General features: G+C 59.2%; 2 protein-coding genes and 1 non-coding gene across 8 annotated transcripts in view; all 3 read left to right on the top strand.

Annotated features, from left to right (window-relative positions):
• The window catches only part of RAB37 (RAB37, member RAS oncogene family), a 68,274-nt gene extending 65,200 nt beyond the window's left edge, over positions 1-3,074 (top strand). For 4 of the 6 annotated variants that reach the window (XM_019981587.2, XM_070774126.1, XM_019981589.2 and 1 more), the window contains 4 exons: positions 402-467; positions 1,005-1,061; positions 1,143-1,219; positions 1,399-3,074. In XM_019981587.2, coding sequence (XP_019837146.1) covers positions 402-467; positions 1,005-1,061; positions 1,143-1,219; positions 1,399-1,504 — 306 coding nt within the window. In that variant the 3' untranslated portion in view covers positions 1,505-3,074. The other 2 variants (XM_070774127.1, XM_070774128.1) reach the window with 2 other exon arrangements.
• Positions 3,075-4,125: 1,051 nt separating this feature from the next.
• NHERF1 (NHERF family PDZ scaffold protein 1) lies at positions 4,126-21,297 on the top strand. The gene is made up of 6 exons (XM_019981581.2): positions 4,126-4,835; positions 14,971-15,132; positions 16,283-16,436; positions 18,990-19,030; positions 20,145-20,234; positions 20,442-21,297. The coding sequence occupies exons 1-6, from the start codon at positions 4,371-4,373 to the stop codon at positions 20,634-20,636; spliced, it is 1,107 nt and encodes a 368-aa protein (XP_019837140.2). The 5' UTR covers positions 4,126-4,370; the 3' UTR covers positions 20,637-21,297.
• LOC139177914 (U6 spliceosomal RNA) lies at positions 15,443-15,549 on the top strand. Its single transcript, XR_011562373.1, has one exon. It is a non-coding gene; the product is annotated as a U6 spliceosomal RNA (small nuclear RNA).
• Positions 21,298-21,467: the final 170 nt, after the last annotated feature.

Raw genomic sequence — 21,467 nt, 5'->3', positions numbered from 1 at the left:
ACAGCTTACCAACTGGATGGAACCCATGGCATCCCTACTGCCTCCCCCAACCCCACGGGCATGTCAGACATCTCTAATCGATCACAGTATTTTTGATCACCGAGCCCTTACGTGGCCTTAGAACCCTCTACGGGGTTCAAGGAGAGTGCTGGTGACTAGAGCCGATCTAGAACATAAAGCCTGTGCCTCCTCTAACTTCCATAAAACTGAGAGTTACACTGTAAGGGGTTTAGAGCTATTCAGGACTGGAGAGAGGCCTGAGCGAAGATGCAGGAGAGAGAAGGCCCAAGGTGTTCAGTGATCGGGGGCAGTGAGTAGCCCAGGAGGATCCAGAGGGGAGAAGCAGGGAAGGCCGGGGGAAGGAGGAGAATGGCTGGGGCTCAGGGCGCCCTCTCCCACAGGCTTGGCTCACTGAGATTCACGAGTACGCCCAGAGGGATGTGGTGATCATGCTTCTGGGCAACAAGGTGAGTGGCTCCAGGGCAGGGTCAGCCCACCCTCCCCCACAGCCACCAGAGTAATTGCTGGACATCCTGCCACTAAAGAACCCTTTCCAGCCTCCAGTTCAGAGGTCAGACCTATCTGCAAGCTTCTGCCCATCTCATCTGCCCTCTTAAAGCTTTGGAATTGGCCCCCTGCAGGGAAAGGTCAGGCTGTTTCCTGAGAAGTCCAGGAATGCCCAGCTACTCTGTTAGATCCTAGGGACTAGGTACATGGATGAAGATCTGCGATGGGAGAGGGTTAACCTCAACTACCGCCATCCCTTCGAGGCTGGTCACCACCCCTTTGCCAAGCGGAGTTACCCACCATCTCCCTAAGTTGGGGTGAGATCCTCCTGCTGGGAGCTAAGAACCTGAGGAGGTGGTCCTGGCCTCGGGTGGATCAGACCACCTGCAGTCCTGCAGGCCACCAGCAGAGGGCGGGAGGTCCTGCTCCCAGGGCAGAGAGAGAGGCCTTGGGGGTCAAGGCATCCTTCCCCCAGAGTGACCCACCTGGCTTGACAGGCAGATGTGAGCACTGAAAGGGTGATCCGCTCAGAGGACGGAGAGATGCTGGCCAGGGTAAGTGACTGGCCTGGGGGTGGGAGGGGAGGGATGGGGGCAGCCCGAGACTGGCCATGGAGCACGCTCTCACCCTGGCAGGAATATGGAGTTCCCTTCATGGAGACCAGCGCCAAGACGGGCATGAATGTGGAGCTAGCCTTTCTGGCCATTGCCAAGTGAGTACTGAGCTGGGAAGGGAGCGTGCAGGGCAGAGTGGCGCCATCTGGGACCCAGTGGGGCCTGGCCCCTCGCCCAGTCCCAGGGCCCATCTACAGCCTGCGTTCGGAGGCCGTGGGACTGGGGCAAGGCTCAGCTCCCCACCGACTGCCCAGCCCACTTCTCCTTCTTCTTCAAGGGAGCTGAAATACAGAGCCAGGCGGCAGGCCGATGAGCCCAGCTTCCAGATCCGAGACTACGTGGAATCCCAGAAGAAGCGGCCCAGCTGCTGCTCCTTCCTGTGAATCCCAAGGGTCTGAGAGGAAGCTCCAGAGGCCCCCGAGGATGCAGCCGTCCTCCCCCCACTCCCCCAGACCTGGCTTCTTCTGAGCGGCTGAACCAGCAGGGAGAGAGCTTGGGGACCCACTGCACAGCCCCTTCGGACTCCTGCCCCTCCCCTAACTCCTGGAGCTTCCCTGCGTCCGCAGGGGAGGGCAAAATATTTATCTTTCATTTTAATGATACATAACTTAATCAAAATGGGACCAGAAAAACCGAGCCAGAGAGCTGGTGGTGGTCCTTTGGCCTTCTATTACTAGGACTTAGGAGCCCTCCTGACCACCATGAGGGTGGTATTGCTCCAGCTCAGCACCAGGGGGCACTGATGCACTTCTGGGGCATAAGAGCAAGTAGTGACACCCCCACCCCACCCCAATCCTTCAGCTGGCAAGCGGCTGAGCAAACCCAGGCCTTCATTTCCTCCAGCTCCCCAGAGAGCAATCTTCTCCAATAAAACAGAGCCCTTGTGCTGGGAGTCAGACCAAAGCCTCTGGAAGATAAGAGATGTGGAGATTAGGCCAGGGACCTGGCTCCCTGTGGGGAGATCGGAGAGGAGCAGCAGAGATTACGTCTATCTGTTTGGCTATCTCTGGGCTTACTGGCCCCCCTTCTGGGAGGTGTACCCCTTTTCCTCCAGCCCACAAATACATGAAAGCACCTGGAAACACCTGGTTCCTGTTCTCTGAACTTCAGATCCCAGAGGAGCCCCTCCTCCCTGAATGCCTGGCCTTATCTTTCTACCTTTCCATCTGTGTCTCCAGACACCTAAGGTTATAGACAGGAAAAGGTTATTCTGGTCCCAACTCTTTGGCAGGTAGGCAGCCCACAGGCTACTTCTTCAAGCAGCTCTGGTGCTTCTACTGGACAAAAGAGAAAACTCTGATCCTGGCGTAGGCAGCAGGCAGAAGTGAGCAAACCTCAGGCCATTGTGTAACCCCCAAACCCAAGTGCTGCCTCCTCCCTGACCTCCCTCATTCCCTCTCAGACAGACAGACTAACCGACCGACCTTAGAGCCCAAACTGCTTTATCTCCCTTCTCTCTGACCCTGGTTAGGGAGTGAGAGGTCATCCATTTCTGGGTAAATCAACACATTGTATGCAAAACAATGTCTGCCTGGTAAGAGCTGGGTGGGGAAAGGGGCCCGCAAGGAGTTTCTGTGTAGCCAAGGTCACAGGTCTCCCCAAGCCCTGACCTCAGCCCTAGGAAGAGGTCAGGAGCTGTGCAGATTATGATCTAGAGACACCTTTACTCTGGCTCTGTACACTCGGGGCCAGGAGAGGGGTATGTAAGGTATGCACTGCCCATTTCTCAGGCTGCTGCATTTGCTTTCAAAGCAGAAATCTTGCTCTTTGAGCAGAGTCAGCAGCTCCAACTCAGGCCGATAAGGAAGCTCTCCAGGCAGAGCAGGGAGGAGCCTGACCTTGCAGGGTTCTTCTGGTGCCCAAGGCAGGTTGCAGGCGATCCAGTCACATGGGCTGCTCTGGGCCTCTAGCTTTTGTGTTTTTCAGCATTAAATGGCAGTATTTTGGAAAGTACACCCTGTCCACTGTTTCTTTGAGGTGGACCTGATGCGGGGGTGGGGGAAAGGCGGGGGCAGTTCATGCTGAAAAGATCGTTGTTGCTTGTCACTGACTGCCAAAATCATTTGATCCTCATCCTTCAATGCCCAACCCCCCCACCCCCAAACTGGTCACCTCACCCTTAACAGACTGCCCCCAGCCTCTGTGACCAGCCTCTCATCTGAAAGTAGGAGCTGAAAGGTTTATTATCTCACGGTCCTAATCATTTTAACTTTCTCTGTTGAAACACGCCAGGGCTCCTTTTCCCCAGAGATCGGCTACCTGACTGTGACCTGCCTCTCCCCTCCCCCACCTCCCTAGCTAAAGGCTGACGCCGATACACAGTTGCCCCTGGGTGGCCTGTCTTCGCTGGGCAGTCCCGCTGAAGCCTTGGGCGCTCCAATGGACCTTCACATTGTCCCAGCGAAGATCGGAGCCCGCACCCCTATTAACAGGTCCTGCGCCAAGCGCCCCGCAGACACGAAAAGACTGTTATTTGAACCACTCTCTTAGGTCCGAGGTGTGCCTGGACCACAATAAAACCGCGGGGACCTCGCAGCCCCGGAGCCGGATTGGTTTTCCTAGCAACAGTCGCCCCCACCGTCACCCCCCAACTGGAGATGCACACTGGTTGAAGGCTGTTAAAGCCTCAAGGTCCTTTACCCGAGGGTTGGCGCGCTCAATCCTTGACGCAGGTGGTGGTGGTGGCGCGGGTGTGGGGGTGGGAGGGAATCAGAACCGATCTTGCGAGCCACTCAGCCCGGTACCAGGAACCCGCCCCGCACCCAGCGCCCCTCCCCGGGCCTGCACTCCGGCCACTCAGTAACAAACACTTCCACTTCCTGAGCGCTCTTTCTTCTCCCGCCGCGGGGCGCCGAGCGGTGCCCGGGGCCCCGCCCCCGAGTGTTCCCATTGGCCAGCGTCCTTCACCCGGCCAGAGCGCCTCCCGGGAAAGACCTCTGATTGGCCTGCGGCGGTCCACACCCTCCGCGCGGCCCCGCCCCCGGGGTATGCGGCCCGGGCGGTTTCTGGAACGCTCAGTCGCCGCGCGGGGCGGGGATCGGTGTTTGAGCCCCGGCTTCGGCTCCTCGCTGTTCGCCGCCGCGGCTCCCGGGACACCTGCTCGCTTGTTGGCCCGTCCGGCCTCGCTGGGCTGCCCTGCCGCTCTCGCCCTCGTCTCCCGGCTCGCAGGGTGGGACGCGGAGCTGGACCGGCCCGTCTCCGGACCCCGACCGGACACCGCTGAGCGCCACTGAGCCGTTGCCAGGCGAGATGAGCGCGGACGCGGGGGCCGGGGCACCACTGCCCCGGCTCTGCTGCCTGGAGAAGGGTCCGAACGGCTACGGCTTCCACCTGCACGGGGAAAAGGGCAAAGTAGGCCAGTACATCCGGCTGGTGGAGCCCGGCTCGCCGGCCGAGAAGTCAGGACTGCTGGCCGGAGACCGGCTAGTGGAGGTGAACGGCGAGAACGTAGAGAAGGAGACCCACCAGCAGGTGGTGAACCGCATCCGTGCCGCCCTCAACTCCGTGCGCCTGCTGGTGGTCGACCCGGAGACCGACGAGCGGCTGCAGAAGTTGGGCGTCCAGGTCCGGGAGGAGATGCTGCGTGCCCAGGAAGGGCCCGGGCAGGCCGAACCGCCGGCCGCCGCCGCCGAGGAGCGAGGGGCTGGCGGCGAAAATGAGCCGCCGGCCGCCGCGCCAGAGCCTCGCGAGGCCGAGCAGAGCCCTCAAGAGCGGGTAAGTGCGGGCCCGGGCCTCGCGGCGAGGCTGGATGGAACCGGGTGGGAAGGATAAGAGTAGTGGGGAGACCCAGGCGCCCCGGATGCCCAGCCCTGCTCCCCGCCTTGTCTTTCTGAAACTCGATCTTCGGAGGCGAGACTGCTTCCGCCCGCCGACTGGGCCAACTGGCAGTTACAGGCTTGAGGCTGCGTCCCACGACCCCTACGTCCCATCCCCAGGCTGGGCTGGGACCCTGAGCGCCTTAGGGAGTGAGGGTGAAGGAGGGCGGCTCAAGGAAGCCCAGTCTCCCTTTCCTCCACTCTGTTGGTGGCTGTCTGCTCCGATCCTTTGGGACCCCTAATTCCACGCCTCCTCCGAGTGGCCAGCTCCCTCCACAGGCCCCTGGGGGTGGCAAATGAAGCGGCCGGACTTCGAAAAGCCGGAGGAATAACCACCCTCTTTCTGTGTGGAGCTGCGGCGGTGGGAGGAGAGGGGAGGGGAGGGGGCCCTTTCCCCCCTTCCCCACAGCCCGCTGGCCTGTGTATCATTAACTTCAGCCTGGTGGACTTCATCCTCCTGAAGTCCAGCGTGACTTCTAAGAAAGAAGCTCCACCATCTGCCGGAGATGTGTGGGGGCGGGGCTGAGGGAGGAGGTGCAGGGGCGTCTGGTCCCGGGGTGGTGGCAGCTCTGCCCCCAGGAGGATTTATGATTCTCAGGAATGTGAGGAGTAAGCTAGCTCGTATCTGGGAGCAGGAGGGAAGACCTTGAAGAAGTGGCTGGCTGTGGGGGTGGGGGGCGGGACAGCAGCCAGGAGGTCACCACGGGCAGGTGGTCTTGCCTGGCACCGGCTGTCCCACTCCAGGCCCTGGACAGCAAGCAGGCTGGTTGCTTTCTGCCCACGCTGGGTGTTTATAACCCCAGTCTGGATCAGCTGCAGGAAGGACTTGTACTGAGCCTTCCTTGCCCAGAGAGTGGGGGAGGCCTTAAGGTGAGACTGGAGGGAGGAGGGCCGGGGCCTCCCCTGGGCCTCTTCGGCTTCACCAGCTCTCCACCTGCTGTCAGGGGTGTCCGTGGTACCGGTAGGAGCCTCCTGTGACACAGAAAGGGCACACTTTAGCCTTTCAGTTTGAAGGTGGAGCCTGAGAGGACCAACTGGTTTGGTAGAAGTGAGGTCACCAGGAGCCCTGTCCAGCCGGAGCTGGGTGCTGGGAATGCCAGGGCCACTGGTTGCCCACTTCCTGCCGCTGCCAAGCTGGCCTTGGCAAGGGTGGGGGTGGGGTCAGAGCACCCCGGCAGGGGGTTGACCCCAGGGAGTTGGAACTCACGATCTCTGGTCCCAGACAAATCCAGTTTGAACTTTGTGCCAAGGGCACCTACTTAGCATTCCCGTTTTTTTTTTTGTTTGTTTGTTTTTTAATGGACTTTAGCACTTGCACAAGTAACCCACACCCCCCCCTCCCCCAAGTTGCAGTCATGTTCGGCTCCTCCCACTGCCCTTCCGGTTTTGCTGCTAGGGGTGGGGGACGCGGAGGCCAGGATGGAGGCTTGACCTTCCATGTGCGCTCCCCTGCCAGGCCGTCTGAGAAGCAGCAGAGGTTGACTCCCGCTCTCTGGGAGACCACAGAATGGGGTTTCCCCCAGGTGGGGGTGTGACCCCTGCCTCCGTGTGTATGCTTCATCCGGCCAGTTCCTCCAGCCATTCCCTGGGACAGCATCACCAGGCCTCTTGGGATTTTGGGTCAACAAGCAAGTCAGAACTTCTCTGAGCCTTGGTTCTGCCATCGATAAAATGGGAGCACTGGATTCCAGTGACACCTGCCTTCTCTAGGATTTTACGAATCATAATACGCTTGAGCCCCTAGTGGGTGCTGGACTGAGCTCCTTGTGCGCCCAGGCATTTGAATCCCAGCCACGAGCTGGGATCTCCCTTAGCCTCTGTGTAGCCACTCAGCAGTGTTAATCCCCTCTGGTAGGAAATTCCTGTGAAATTGGTATGGTGGGCATGCAGGTGACTCACCCTGTCTTCAAAAAAAAAAAAGCTAATAGACACAAGAGTTCATTGTTCCCCAAGAAGACAAGGGGCAGGGTCTGTATAAGGGATACATACAGCGTTCGCATGTTATTGATTACTTTGAATCTGAATTTATTTGTGGGGGCTGTCATGACATCTCCGTTAGTTCTCAGAAGTGGAAAAGGTTTTGGTGGGGAGTTGTCAAGCAGAGAGGGTGGCAGGTGACATCTCATTGGGAGGAGCGGCCTGGGTCAACAACAGTTCAGGACAGAAGGCAAAGGGGTGCTCGTAGCACTGGTCTCGGAGAAAGGAGTGGGGTGCTTCCAGCCCAGCCCACATCCACCCCAGGGAGGGAGGAGCCGCAGCACCTCTGCTCAGCTGTACTCACTGGGCCACCTTGAGCCAAGTTTCTCTGAGCTTCCATTTCCTCTCGTTTAATTCAGGAGTGACAGCAGCGGCCTCGTGGGGTTGGTGGGTTACATGAGGATGTCTGTTAAGCCAGTAGCTCAGAGCCTCCACTAAGTAAGCACTCAGTGAACATTGGTGGCCAGGCTCTGGGTTAATAAACATTTCACAGTGATGATTACACGCTCACCCAAGGGGGCAGCCGGGCCTGGATCTGCCCCTCCCGTTGGGCACGGGCAGCTGTGGCCAAGCCTGGCATCCCTAGATGCTCAGTCTGGGATCACTACTGTTGAATAATCAGCCCTTCACAATCTGGTCGCCTCCCTCCCGCATTGCCCCTCTCGGACACCCCCAGCCCACGGAGCCACACCAAGGCCGGATTCCCTCCCAGAGTGCCATGCGCTTTGAGCCTCTGCACCTGGTATTCGCACTCGCGGAGCCACCTCGGGCCAAGTTTCTCTGAGCTTCCATTTCCTCTTGTTTAATCTGGGGGTGACAGCAAACCCTTGGGAACCCTCGGCTCCCCAAGACCACTCAGCTCCCAGGTGGCCTTTCCTCTACCCCGCAGGCAACATGAGCCATCTTGCCTCACCTCTGCCTGCTCCCTGTCCTTCCACTTTTCTCACCCTCCAACGCCCAGTATCTGAATCATCTGTTCACCTCTCCCCCCACCTCGTTCAGAGTCCCAAGGGCAACAGCTGTAGCTTATTTATGTTTATCGCCCCCAAGCTGTCCAGGCTCAGGGCAGGGAGGGACTCAATAAATAATTTTTGCATGAATGAATGAGTGCTAAACAGCCTTGGGGGACCTTTGTCCTAGGTCATCTCAGCCCAGCCCACCTGGGCCTGCTTGTGCCTAGAGAGCACACCCAGAAATCGGAATTCCAGATAGAACTTATTGGCTTTTTCTTGTCTACTAGCAGCTTCCATTTTAAAGCCAGAAGTCTGGGAATGCCAGCCCTGCTGGCATCGTTCCCTGCAAGCCTCAGCTTCTTCCTCTGTGAAATGGGGAGAGAGGCTCCCAGCCTGCAGGGTTGTGGGGGAGATTTGATGAAATGATGGGGAGGAAGGGGAGTGTAAGTGCCCAGCTGGGGGGTGGGTTCCCGCCACACCTGACGCTGATCCCAGAGGCAGAGACCGGGTAGGCACCCTGGGTGGCACAGTGCGGGGTGGGCACAATTCCCTGGCAGCCTCCAACCTTTTCCCAGGTTTCATCTCACACAGAGTTGGAGCCAGCGAGGGCAGAGGGGGATTTGAGCTGCAGGGTGTTTGGATTTGAAAGGGACAGGGTGGGACGGTTCCTGTGTCCATTGGTTCCTCTTCTTAAACTGTTCCTCTTCTTAAACCGCATACTTGGGATTTCTCACTCCCCAGGGATCACCGCCCCCCGCCCCCCCTTATCTTTGGTTCCTGTTCAATCCTGGAGACATTCTCCTGGAGAGAGGAAAGGGGCTTCCTTCTCAAGGAACCCTGTCATGTCTCCATGGGGGCTCTTCTCTGCCTTCGTAGGCTTCCCATCCACCAGCCCCCAAGAAAGTGGAGGGGTTAGGAATTAGGAGAAGAAGGGGCCTCACCAAGGTTATGTGGACGCTGCAAGCCTCTTAGAGAAAGCAGAGCTCTGGTAATGGGAGCTCAAGGCAGAGAAGGAAACCCACATTTCTCCTGAGTCTGCTAATTGCCCGGCCCTGTGCCCTAAAGATAATGATACAAATTCCATTGTTCTTTTTTTTTCCCCCCACTACAACCCTGCAAATTAGGTATTATTTTCTCCATTTGTAAACTGATAAATAATAAATGGTAGCTATTATCTGTGTCTGGCACTGCTCTGTACTAAACACGCCTTACTTATCTCAGTGAATCCCCACGACCACCCTGTGAGACAGAGATTGGCCCTATTGTCTGCTTGTGGAGGCTGAGGCCCCATCAGTTCATGGGGTGGCCCCTGGCTTCTGAGCTAGTGAGCCCTCACCTTGCAGCAGGGCGGTGTCTGAGAACCCCTCTCACTCCGACTCTGCCCATCACATTCTGAGCCACACCAGGGCCATCACATAGGCATAAGTTCAGGCTGCTGGAACCAGCTCCCTGTAAGGGTTCAGGGTTCCCAGGTGCTTCTGTCTCCAGGGGACATGGTCAGGAAAGGTGTCAGCCCTGATGGAAGGTGTTGGCCCAGAAGGGGCAGGCTCCATGGCCCACCCATCCTTCTCATGTGATGGGCCTGGATGAGAGTGACCCAGTCTGTACCTTCATCTCCAGGGCCTGAGAGCTGCCCTTGCTGGCTCTGGGGCTCCCCTGTAGCACAAAGGACCCCCCCGCCTCCCACCCGCGTAGGCCTACCTTGACTGTTGGGTTAGATCTGGGTTCTAGTATCACTCACGGCCGTGGGACTGAGGGCAGAGCTCTGACTTCCCAGGGACAAAGGCTCCAGCCTCTCTCTCTGCTTGTTATAAGGCCGTGATGCCCAAATGAAATAGCAAAGGCCGTAGGGACGTAGAAATAGTTGAGAGTGAGACCTCTGGGGTCTGTAGAATGGGCCTTTCGGCAGCCACTGGCCACACGTGGCTCCTAGCGCTTGGAATGTGCTAGTCGAAATTGAGATGTGCAGTAAAGGATGTACAGACCAAAGGATGTAAAATATCCCGTTACTAACTTTTCACTAGATTACCTGTTGGGATGATATTTTGGATATGTTGTGTTAAATAAGGTTAAAATTGATTACTTGTGTTTCTGTTTTACTCTTTAATATGGCTGCTGGAACCTTCTAAGTTACCAACATGACTGGCTTCTGTTTCTGTGAGACAAGCTGCTTTAGTTGTTAAGTTGTGCCCAGCTCTTTGCAACCCCGTGGACTGTACCCGCCAGGCTCCTCTGTCCAGGGGATTCTCCAGGCAAGAATACTGGAGTGGGTCGCCATTCCCTTCTCCAGGGATTGAAGGCTTGTCTCCTGCTTGGCAGGAAGATTCTTTACCTTGCCGCTCTAGATCTGAGCTCAGAGTCTACCCTCTTCTCCCATCAGCTGCGTGTACTTGAGCAATTTATGCCGTCTATTTGAACCCAGCTTTCCTCCACTGTGAAGTGAGGGTGGTAATACCTTCCTCGAAGAGTTATAGTTGGGTCTTAGTGAGAAAATACACTTAAAAGCCCCAGTGTGGCGCTTGGCACGTAGCAAGTGCTCATTAAAGGCCAGCTGCTCTTTGTTATTTCAGTAGAGTCCCAATTTCACAATCTCCAAGAAGGTCCTTATAGAGCCTCTTGGGACCGCCCACGGGAGTTAAATCCAGTGACTTCTGGGAGGAGGGAGAGGGATGAGAAGGGTGACGGGCAGGCAGGCATGGGGCGGCCAGCCTGGACGGTGTCCAGCCAGGCAGAAGCCCAGGTACCAGCCTGCTCCATCCCAGGCTTGCCCAGCCCTGGGGAGACCTGAGCCAAACACTCCATCGCGTGTCTCTGGCCAGCACCAGGAGGGAAGAGCCAGGGAGGACCTGGCTCAGGGCCCTTGGGGGGCAGTGTCAGAGCGGTAGCCAGCCCCCTGCCCCTTATCATCTGGATCCCACCCTGCGAGGCTCCAGAAAGAGGCCTTCCTGCTGAGAAGCAGCGGGATCAAGGGCCAGAGTCCCTTCTTTTTCCACAGAGGGAGGTTGTCTGGGATGCCTCAGTGTGTGCAGACCCTGGGTGGGGGTCTTCTAGGGTGAAATACATGAAGGCACATTGGGGTCAGAGGTCATGGCTCAGTGGCAGCCAAGCCCTTGGTCATCCCTCCCTTTGGGTGAGGAGAGGATGCTTTCAGCCCAGAGCCCTGGACCCTGGCCTGCGATCTGAGCTCCCGGTCACTCCACAGCCTGCCCTAAAAGACAGTGCCCGCACGCTGCCCGGTTACACACACCCCCCAGGCAGAGCCGCCTCCTCCACCCTGGTTTCCTTGAAGAGCTGGCGCCAGACGCAGACCTGTCTCCAGAGCAGCCCTGGCCCCTTCCCCCCAGTATCCCCACCCCTCCCCCCACCAGAAGGACCGGGTCTCCCTGTCTCTACCACCCACTCCCCCCGCGCCCCCCCCCCCCCCCCCCCCGAACCCCGACCAATCCCCCCTTGCTGAGGCTGATTCCCTGGCTGGGGGCAGGAGGTACCATTCTTATCTTATTTGCATAAAGCCTGGGCTGGGGGAGGGGCAGTGACCAGTCACCTCTGTCCATTCTCCTGGCCACCCTGGTGGTCTTCTGCTCCTCCAGCCCCACCTTTTGGGACCCAGAGCCGGCAAGCCTGTGGGATGTTTTCTATAAGGCTCATCACCATGGCATTGGCCAGGGAGGGGATGGCCCAGTGGGGCGTTGGCCCCCAGCCTCCCCTCGCCGGGGAGGAGCAGGGAGCGGCCCTGGCCTGCTCGCTCCCCAGAGACGGTCACCAGGATTAGGTATCGACTTTCCCCAGCCTCCCAGGTGGCTGCTGATGGTGCCTATTGAATTCCGTGCCCGACGCCCGCTCCCTGGGCCGTGTGGGTGGAGGTGACTGGGCGGCCACTCAGGGGTGGGGCTGGGCTCCCTGGGAGTGGTGAGGAGGTGGTGGAGGAGCAGCCACCAGGCCTGTGCAGGGTTTGGGACCTCCTGAGACCTGGAGAGTGGGAGAAGCCCGCAGGAGAAGAATCTGGAGGCAGCGTTCCTGGAGGGGTCTTTTCCAGAAATCGCTTCTGGTATTGTCCCGGGAGTGAGAGATTCGTCCAGCCCCAGCCGCCCCAGCCCATTTGCACAGCCCCTCAGTCACCACTGCCTCACGGACCCTCTTCTAACTTCTCTGCCAGCCTCCTCACTGAGCAGATCCTGATTTTTTACTTCCAAGCTGCCATTGTCACCCACCTGAGTCTCTGAACACTCTGTGGCCATATTCCCCTCGAAGTCACCCCACCTCCAGTGCAGACCCCTCTGGAGCTGCAACCACAGCTCAAGGCCACTTGTGAGCTCCTGGGGGCCCCATACCAGGCCCAGGATATCCTGGAGGGCTCAGGTATCCCCTTGCCCCAGCTCCAGGGGCCCAGGCCCAGAGCAGCGGTGGCCAAACTCTGGCCAGCGCCTGAGTTCTCCGCATCTTCTCAGTGCGGGGCCTCAGGGAGCTGCCCCAGGACTCCAGACAGCACCAGCCTCCGCCAGGCCGGGCTAGGTTCCTTTGATGACTGACTCAGCAGCTGGCAATGACAGTTCTGGAGGCAGCTGGAGGAGGGGTGGAGAGAGACACGAGAAGGAAGGGGACCCCCCCCTGCCCAGTCTGGGGGGGGCAGGTTGGGAAGGTAGGAGCTGGGTGGGGTTCTATAGTAGCCTGAGTGCCTCAGAAAATGCCTGGGGTTTCCTGGGCCCCTGGAGGGGGATCTACCACTTCCTGAGATCCTTATGGCCTGGCAGAGGGGCGTGAGGTGCAAAGGACGGGTCCCCAGGCAAGGGTCCCCAGGGTGCCAGGTGCTCCGGATCAGTAAGGGAAGCCACCGGGCCTGCCTGCTCCCAGCTGAGCCGCCCTCCCCGGAAGGAAGCCTGTGGTTTCATCATCTCCCCGCCCCTCGCAGCAGAGGCTGCAGCCTGAGTTTGCAGCTCTTGCCCAAGTGGGCCTCCTCCTGGTCTAGGCTTTGGGTCCTGCTGTGGATGGTGGCAGGGCACACGGGTTTCCAAGTCAGAGCCCAGGGTGGAGTCCTGGTTCCTCTGCCGTGGCACTCGGGCTATGGGCTTCACGTCTGGGGTCTCACTTTTACCATATCCAGGATGGGGGTTAGGGTTAGGGTCCTAACCCATGGGAGAGAGGCTCTTTGGAGTCAGGGGCGGCGGGAGGGGCAGGAGACAGCAGGCCACCCTCTGGCTTCCCGTGATTCACCCTCCCCGCTTTCTCAGGGTGACAGAGGAGTGCTGCCCACAGAAAGCCGAGCCTCCCCGTGGTGGCAACTGGTCGGACCTGTTCCTGCTCCCCCCAGGCCTGGGGGAGGGCTTAGCTTGAGGGGAGAAGAGCCTCACTTACTCCCGGAACTAGATGGGGGGGTGGCAACCAGCAGGGGGTGGGCATGGGGAGTCCCTGGGGAGTGGGCCCCCCTCCCCTTTTTCATGCTCACGTAAGTGCCTTTGCCCCTGTCTGGGATGCCCAGATCGGGTAAAGCCAAGCCTAACTGTCACCTCGCCCTCCTTCCGGTCTGGGCCTCTCTACACCCCCAATCAACATCCTGAAGCTGAAAGGCCCGCCCAGGCCTCTGAAGGAAAGCAGAGTCACCCTCCCCACCCCACACTCCCCCATCCTCCGGGGAGCTGAGGGGTGGGGACTGAGTCCACCGCAGGTGGCAGCTGCCCCTGGGCCCGGCAGGTTGGGGCAGGAGGCCTGTGGGTCCTCCCCGCCCTGCCCCTCCCTTGCCTTCTCTCCCAGCTGGGCAGTGAGGTTTCAGAGCGACCAGCACCCCACCCTCGGAATCTCACCTCTCCGCTTCCTGTGACTGTCCGTATTAGCAACGACAGGGCGTCCCCACGTGCACAGGGGCTCCCACGTATGTTAACTGGACCTCCTAGCACCCCTGGGAGGCAGGTGGCACAAAGAACGGTCTATAAACAAGGAACCCAAGGCTCTAAGAAGGAAATGACTTGCTCCGGGTCACCGAGCCGGGAAGCTGGAAGCTGGGCCAGGGCCCTGACTTTGGCTTTTGCTCTTTGCCTGGCATCCGGGTGATAATCCCAAACTGGCAGGCCTGGGGGCTGGGGGAGAGAGAACCCATGTCCGTCTGTGGGCTCCGAGCTCAGGCCGCCTCAGCTCCCTCCACCATGTAAACGTGCCCTTGGGCCGCAGGTGCTTAAGCTGGGCCGAGGATGGTGGGAGCTGAGGGTCTCAGTGTTTGTGCACAGCCTGTCTGTGGGCTCTCGGCAGGTCCTCCCCAGGTCACAGCCGCACGGGGCTCCCCACAGTCCAGCCCTGCTCTCCACCGCCCCCTCCCCATTCAGGCTCCCTGGGATCCAGCAGGCTCTTTGGGGTCTGTCACTATCTTTGTCCTCGGCCTTGCTTCTGCTGGTGGGACGTCCGGGACCCCTGGCTGTACCTCCCTCAGCCCCGTGGTCATCTGGCTCCCAGCTCCCTTTAGGTGGGCCGTTTGGCTTGGTGGGGGCAAGCTGGGAGTCCATGTAGGCGAGGGAAGGCTTTACTGTAAATATGTAAACCAGCTTTGAGTAACCACCTGCCCTTGCTTCCCCCTGCAGAGAGGAGGGTACAAAAGGGCAGGGGGTCCCCAGTCACTGTCCCGGGTACTCAGGCTGGCGGGGATGCTACCAGGGGAGAAGCAGACCAAGCCATTATCTGGGAGGGATGAGGTAGCCATCAAAACACCATGACAAAGGGACTTCCCTAGCGCTCCAGTGGTTGACTTGACACGTCTCATGCAGGGGGCATATGTTCCATCCCTGGTTGGGTAACTCAGATTTCACGTGCCTCTTGGTGTGGCCAAAAAAATAACATGATTAACCTTAGAATGTCAGAAAGGCAGAGACCTGAGCTAGTCTGCTCCCACCCCTCACTTGCCGAAAGAGGGAACAGTGGCATGGACTCAGGGGCAGCTCTGTGCCCAGGGGCACCCAGGCAGGTTGTAGCAGGGCAGGGTCCCTGGCCAGCATTCTCTCTGGCTGCTGGAGGATCTGAGGAGCCTCCCTCGGTCAGAGGGGATGGGGTCAGGCACAGAGCGGGGAGGGCGGCACCCCAGGCCGGTGTGGAAGGACCACGGCCCCTCCTTTCTCTCCACAGCGCGAGCTTCGGCCTCGGCTCTGTGCCATGAAGAAGGGCCCCAATGGTTACGGCTTCAACCTGCACAGCGACAAGTCCAAGCCAGGCCAGTTCATCCGGGCCGTGGACCCAGACTCTCCTGCCGAGGCCTCGGGGCTCCGGGCCCAAGACCGCATCGTGGAGGTAATGTGAGGCTTCCTGCCCCCTTCCCAGGCTCCTCCTTCCTAACAGCCTCCTCCACGGCAGCCAACATACCACCTGCTCCTTGGTTAGCCCGTGAGGCCTGGACAGCCCATAGATGCTAGAGAAAGGGCAGGAGGGAAAGGGAGAATGGTGGGTGAGTGGGCAAGAGGGAAGGAAGGAAAGATGGGGGATTCCCTGGTGTTCCAGTGGTTAGGATGCCACACTTCCACTCCTGGGTCCTTGGTCAGGGAACTAAGATCTCACGAGCTGCGAGGTGTGGCCAAGAAAAAGATTTTTAAAGAAGGAAGGAGTGCTCGCTTCGGCAGCACATATACTAAAATTGGAACGATACAGAGAAGATTAGCATGGCCCCTGCGCAAGGATGACACGCAAAGTCGTGAAGCGTTCCATATTTTTTTCCAACTTAAAAAAAAAAAAAAAAATAAGAAGGAAGGAAAGATGGGTGAACGGATGGATGGACAGATAGAGAGGTGAATTGACTTCTTTCCTGCTTGCACCTCCTGTGGGCTCTTCTTCGCCGAGCAGACACGCTCAGCGGCCCACGGATCCCGCATCCGTCCAGGGAGCTGCCTGGGCCATGGCCAGTTGCCCGCTCTCTGAGGCCTCCATGCCAGCACGGGGACGGGGCGGGGCTGGGGGCCATGAAATCCGTCCCCCGAGTGAGGCTGGCAGGCACGCTCTTGCACCCTTGCGCTCTGCCGGTCAGAAGAGGAAACGTGAACCCAGGGCCTGGGGCAGGGCCCAGAATCTCAGCCTTAGAGCCTCAGAGCTGGAAGATCAGCTCTCCCAAGACGTCTCAGTTTACAGGCAAGCAAACCAAGGCCCAGGCAGGGAAGTACCTAGAAACGCTGGGGCCCAACCCAGGCCTCCCAGACCCTTCCCAAACCGTCCTTCACAGCTGTGTTTGTTCAGCCTCGGCCGGGTATTTTCTTTGGCTTTTCCCACGTGTCCTGCCTCCCCATCCGACCGTCAAGTGGGAGGACCACTCGGCCTGCTTCAGGGCTCTACAGGCGGGGGTAGGGGGCTGGGGTGGGCATTGTGTGTTCCCCGATTGCCAACCAGCTCAGCCTTCACCTGCCCCCCGCCCAGAGCTGAGACCTATGCGGGTAACCTCTGCCCCCACCCACAGGTGAACGGGGTCTGCGTGGAGGGCAAGCCGCACGGGGAGGTGGTGTCCGCCATCAAGGCTGGCGGGGACGAGGCCAAGCTGCTGGTGGTGGACAGGGAGACGGACGAGTTCTTCAAGAAATGCAAAGTGATCCCTTCGCAGGAGCACCTGCAAGGTGAGCTGGGCTTGGCAGCCTGAGGCCCCCCCAGGTCAGGAATGTGCTCTGGACTTTATTGGGTCCCACGTGAGGGGAGGCAGGCAGTGTGGGTTGGGGGAGAGGGTAAGGGAGAGAAAGCCGGCGTAGGCAGTGGGTTTCTGCGGATGGAGTATGGCTGGGGGGTGGGGGGTGGGGACCCACACAAGGGATGGTGAGATGGAATGCGCTACTGATTCCGCAGAGGGAGGGGACCCCGCCCACCCAACTCTACCCGCGGTAAGCGCTCAGGGCAGGGCCGATGCAAGGAAACAGTTAACTCTGGGGCGGCTTCCAGCCTTGGCTTGGTCAGATCAGAGTCCAGTGACAGGGGCCCAGTGCCTCCCCTTCCCTTCTCTCAGGTTGTCTTGGAAACCCAGGCTTGCTGGCTCCAGAGAGCGGTGGGTCCCTGGGCCCCTGCCCTCCCCCTCCCCTCCATCACCCTGCCAAGCCTGGCACCTCCCCCGTCCTGGCCCGAGCCAGGACAAGGAGGAGCTGAGCCGCGCTGTGCTGCCTGGTCTGGACCTTCTCCCTGGGAAGATGAAGATAGCTCCCGGGGGGAGGGGGGGGCGGCGCTGGGTGGAACTTCTTTGGACTGTGCAGTGGGTGGGGCTTCCTTGAGGGTCAGATGTGGAGCACAGGGGTCCACACAGAGGTCTTGCCACAAATTCAGATCGCCAGCTTGGAGGGGCCCAGTGGGTCCTGGGGGTATCCTGGAGGTCACTAGCAGACTCCGGTCATGGGAGGTGGGGACCACTGTGCCCTTGTCTCCCAAGTTCATGGAAAGCAGGTAGGTCCGATAATCCCCACCCTCATTAGGGGGAGAGCTGAGGCCCTGCGAAGCCCCCAGCCTTGCTCTTGGCAGCGAGGCATGGGAAAGGCAAAGGGCTGGTGGCTCAGTCCCGCCTGGCTCTCTGCAGTCCCGTGGTCTGTGGCCCACCAGGCTCGTCTGTCTGTGGAGTTCTCCTAGGCCAGAATACTGGAGTGGGTCACCATGCCCTTCAGGGGATCTTCCTGACCCAGGGATGGAAGCCAGGTCTCCTGAATTGGCAGGCGGATTCTCTACCACTGAGCCACCAGGGAGGCCCCGGTGTGGGAAGACACAGCTGAAATCTGGACTCCCCTTGGCTGCTCCTATACCTTCCCCTGCCCCGCCAGCATCCTTTTCCCCCAACTCCCAAGTCATCAACCCTCTCTCTTCCCCCTGGCTGGGCAGGAAGGGCCCTGGGAACCTCCATGACTGCAGCCTCTGATCAGAGGACCTGCAGAGGGAGGCTTGGGGGCGGGTCCCCTGCCCAGGTGTCCCCTCCCAAGTGGATGTAACTCTGCACGTCCCCAGCTGCTGCCCCCTGCCCACAGCTGGGCAGCCCACAGCTCAAGGGTGAGCGGGGTGCAGTGGAGGGTGAGTCAGGGTCCCTGTGTCCCGCAGTCCCCTGCCCAGCCACTGTGGGAGGGCTGGATGAGAGGTGTGCCTGCCCCGGTCCAGGGCAAGGAGAAAGACGTACCCTGACCTTAAGCTAAGAGTTCAGAAGAAACCCACCCAGGCTGACCTGAGATGGAGCAGCCCCTTTGCGGCCAGGTGGGGCGTCTACCCTGAGTGAGGCCTGGGAGGGTGACCCCAGGCCGTGTCCCCGCCCTCTGACCCCACCTGCCACCACCAGGCTCCCCCCTGGCTGGGGGACGGCACGCCCAGGACTCTGCCCTGAGCCCTGGGCCCCCCTCCATCCCCACACGGGCCAGGAGGAGCTGGGGTTCTTTCACAGCTGATGCAGGTGATGGTCATAACCAGGGCGTGGTCCCAGTTATGTTGACACAACCGTCACCTAGGAAGCATTCGAAAAATACTGATTCCTAGGCCTGTCCCAGACCCACTTAGATAAACACCCTGGTGTCAAAGCCCAGGGATCTGTATTTCTAACCAGCTTCCTGGGTGGTTGGGAGGCAGCTGCCTGGAATTTCAACCCCGTCTACAACAGTGCTTTTTTCAAACAGCTCCTTACTCATCAGTGGTTCTTGGGATTAATTAAGTAGGCACCTTTTTTCTTTTTTTTAACTTTTCATTTTGTATTGGAATATAGCCGATTAACAATGTTATGACAGTTTCAGGTGAACAGCTTAGGGACTCAGCCGTACATATACATGTATCCATTCTCTCCCAAACTCCCCTCTCATCCAGGCTGCCACTTAACATTGAGCAGAGTTCCCTGCGCTATACAGTAAGTTCTTGTTGGCTGTCCACTTTAAATATAGCAGTGTGTACGTGTCCCTCCCTCGTCTTTTTAATCAGACTGAATAGGAAATATCAAAGAGCCTTGTGATGTAGTAAAGGCAAGTTGTTTTGTTAAATGCTACATAGTCTGCGGCTGCTGGGTTGTCGAAATGTCCAGTGTACTGTAGTGGGTGGCAGTCAAGAGACTTAAACGCTGACCTTGGGGAACAAGGTCAAGTGGTCTACCCAAACCCACGGCCCCTGCCTCCGCTTCCTGCTCCATCCACAGCTTCGGACTCACCTGCGCTCTTCTCTTCCCCATCCAGGTCCCTTGCCTGAGCCCATTACCAATGGGGAGATCGAGAAGGTAAAAGCAGAGCCTTGATGCTTCTCGGGCTCAGTCCTGGGGCTGCGGGAGGCAGGGGAGGGGGTGTGGTGAGGAGGAGGACATGGTCTGGTTCAGGTGGAAACTTCATGTCTCCTGGCAGATCCCTCCCGAGCCCCAGGCCGTGTAAGGGCCCCAGCCTGGGGCCGAGGCAGAGGGGACGGGCCGCCTGGCCAGGCCCTCCGCAGCCACCATCCTGGGTGACAGGCCCCGCCTCCAGCTCCCCACCACACAGGAGGCCATTCTTCCCCCCAAGAACAGAGCGGCAGTGTCTGCCCGCGGGCTGCCCAGGCCCTGCTACTTCCAGTCTGGGTTGGGAGAACAAAGCCCCTCCTACCCGGGCCGAAGGGAAGAGGAGGCAGTGGGGACTGGGGGAGAGATGGTGCGGCCCTGTGCCAGCTGGGGCCACAGGAACCCGGGCAGAAGCGGAGTGCCCAGCTGCAGCCCGAGGCCTGGGCTCTGGGACAGCCCCCTCGGGGTCAGACCACAGGGCGCGAGGGCTCCTCGGAGTCTGCTCCAAGGTTTCCTTTCCCTAGGGTCTCCTGCCGGGGTTGGGGGGTTGTGCAGCAAGAAGGCCCTGAATCACCTGAGCCTTCAGTCACTTCCTCTGTGGGTCTCACCCTCCCCCACCTTATTCCCTCGAAGCCCTTTTTGGCTGCTTGGGGGTTAAGATTTCAAGAATCAGGGGTCAAGTCCAAGTAAACAAGTCAGATGGGCTGCAGGAGACTCAGGGGGCATCACGGGTGTTCCCCACACCAAGCAGAGTCTCCCGGCGCCCCACACCCCAGGAGGCCCCTCCGTGGTCACTGTGCCAAGGAGGAGTCAACCCCAGAGGCTGCCTGGGAGGACGGGGGCGGGCTGAGCCATCCAGCTAATCCCACGAGGGATGGTCCCGCTGCCCTGGATGGTGGAACCCGGCTGCCCTCTGATCCTTGTAAGAATGTGAAAATGTAAATTCTCGCGGGTCCCTGGCAGGCTCAGGCAGCGGGGCTCTGGGGTGGATGGCAGGGCTCAAACTGAGGCCCCATCTTCCTCTGGAATGCCCTTCATAGCTCAGGACTGCCCACCCACATGCCTCCTCTCCTCTCTGCACCAGGAGAACAGTCCTGAAGCCCTGGCCGAGACGGCCTCCGAGAGCCCCATGCCACCCCTGGCAAGAACCGCCTCCAGTGACACCAGTGAGGAGGTAAGGCCAGCCGGCTGGGCAGGCGGGGGGTGGCACTGGGTGACAGCAAGTCAATTCCCAGGCCTCGCTCACTCCTGGCACACCAGCCTGCCGTGGAGGTCACACACTGAGCCACGTTCTGTTCTCGTGACCTGGCTTCCCAGCGCACAGCCTCAAGGGAGCACCTCGCCAAGGCACTGAGGCCTGCTCTCTTGCTCCTCTTTGCAGCTGAATTCCCAAGACAGCCCCAAGAAACAGGACTCCACGGCACCCTCGTCTACCTCCTCCTCCTCCTCCGACCCCGTGCTGGACTTCAGCATCTCCCTGGCCGTGGCCAAAGAGAGGGCTCACCAGAAGCGCGTTAGCAAACGGGCCCCGCAGATGGACTGGAGCAAGAAGAACGAACTCTTCAGCAACCTCTGAGCCGCACCCCGCACCAGCAAAGCCCAGCCCCACACCCAGCCAACTCCCTCTCCCCCTTACCCCAGATCAACACACAAATCAGCACCAGCATCTCCTCTCTCGGCAAATCTCATCTTTCTAGAGAACTATGTTCTTCCCTTACCTCCGACAAGGTGACTGTTTTTCTGTCCTGCCCCAGTCAAAAAGTAGACTCTGTGCCCTTCCTTGTTGGGTGCTTCAGCCCACCCGCAGTCCCCCTGCCACCCTCCTGGGACATCACTGGGACCTCCATCAAGCCAAGATCCTGAGACTGGGCAAGAGGTCACCTTCCCTCCTGACCCCAAGTGATGACCAGGTCTGGGATCCACCAAGGAAGAGCAACATCCCGGAGTGGGCTGGGGCCACCATCCTCAGAGCTGTGACTTGGGCATCTTATTTTTAATTTTTTAAGTGCAGTGCTACAGAGTTTAGGACTTTTGGTTCTTGATTAACATGATTTCCCAGGTTGTTGCATCCGGGACGTAGCAGTGGCCTTACCCTTCCTTCAACTTTTTTTTTTCTGCTCCCACACCCCAGAGACCTGGGCAACATGGGGAGGGTTTGGCCACCCCCTGCCCAACCCTGAGCCAGACACAATTGTAAGGAAATTCTTACCCGAAATTCAACTAGTTTCTCCAAACCACCTTGGCCTCTGTGTGTTCCTTTGCAGCTCTTTCCATGTGTCCCCAGAGTGGCCTCTGGCTGAGAGGATTGTCCAGGGCTCCCTGGGACCTCAAGCCCGGAGCCAGAAGTGGGGTGGCTTTAACCAGAGGGCCTCGAGCCTGTAGCCACTGGGTGGCTACGCCATGCGTG

This window comes from Bos indicus, chromosome 19, assembly GCF_029378745.1.
Source record: "Bos indicus isolate NIAB-ARS_2022 breed Sahiwal x Tharparkar chromosome 19, NIAB-ARS_B.indTharparkar_mat_pri_1.0, whole genome shotgun sequence".
Taxonomy (NCBI): domain Eukaryota; kingdom Metazoa; phylum Chordata; class Mammalia; order Artiodactyla; family Bovidae; genus Bos; species Bos indicus.
The sequence above is the reverse complement of the archived record's forward strand: the minus strand, read 5'-3'. Positions and strand labels throughout refer to the sequence as shown.

Bases quoted from the DNA above. Each gene is read 5' to 3' on its own strand.
- NHERF1 (XM_019981581.2), top strand. From the start codon at position 4,371: ATGAGCGCGGACGCGGGGGCCGGGGCACCACTGCCCCGGCTCTGCTGC. The intron at 4,836-14,970 runs GTAAGTGCGGGC...TTCTCTCCACAG, and splicing joins AGCAGAGCCCTCAAGAGCGG to CGCGAGCTTCGGCCTCGGCT. The intron at 19,031-20,144 runs GTAAAAGCAGAG...TCTCTGCACCAG, and splicing joins CCAATGGGGAGATCGAGAAG to GAGAACAGTCCTGAAGCCCT.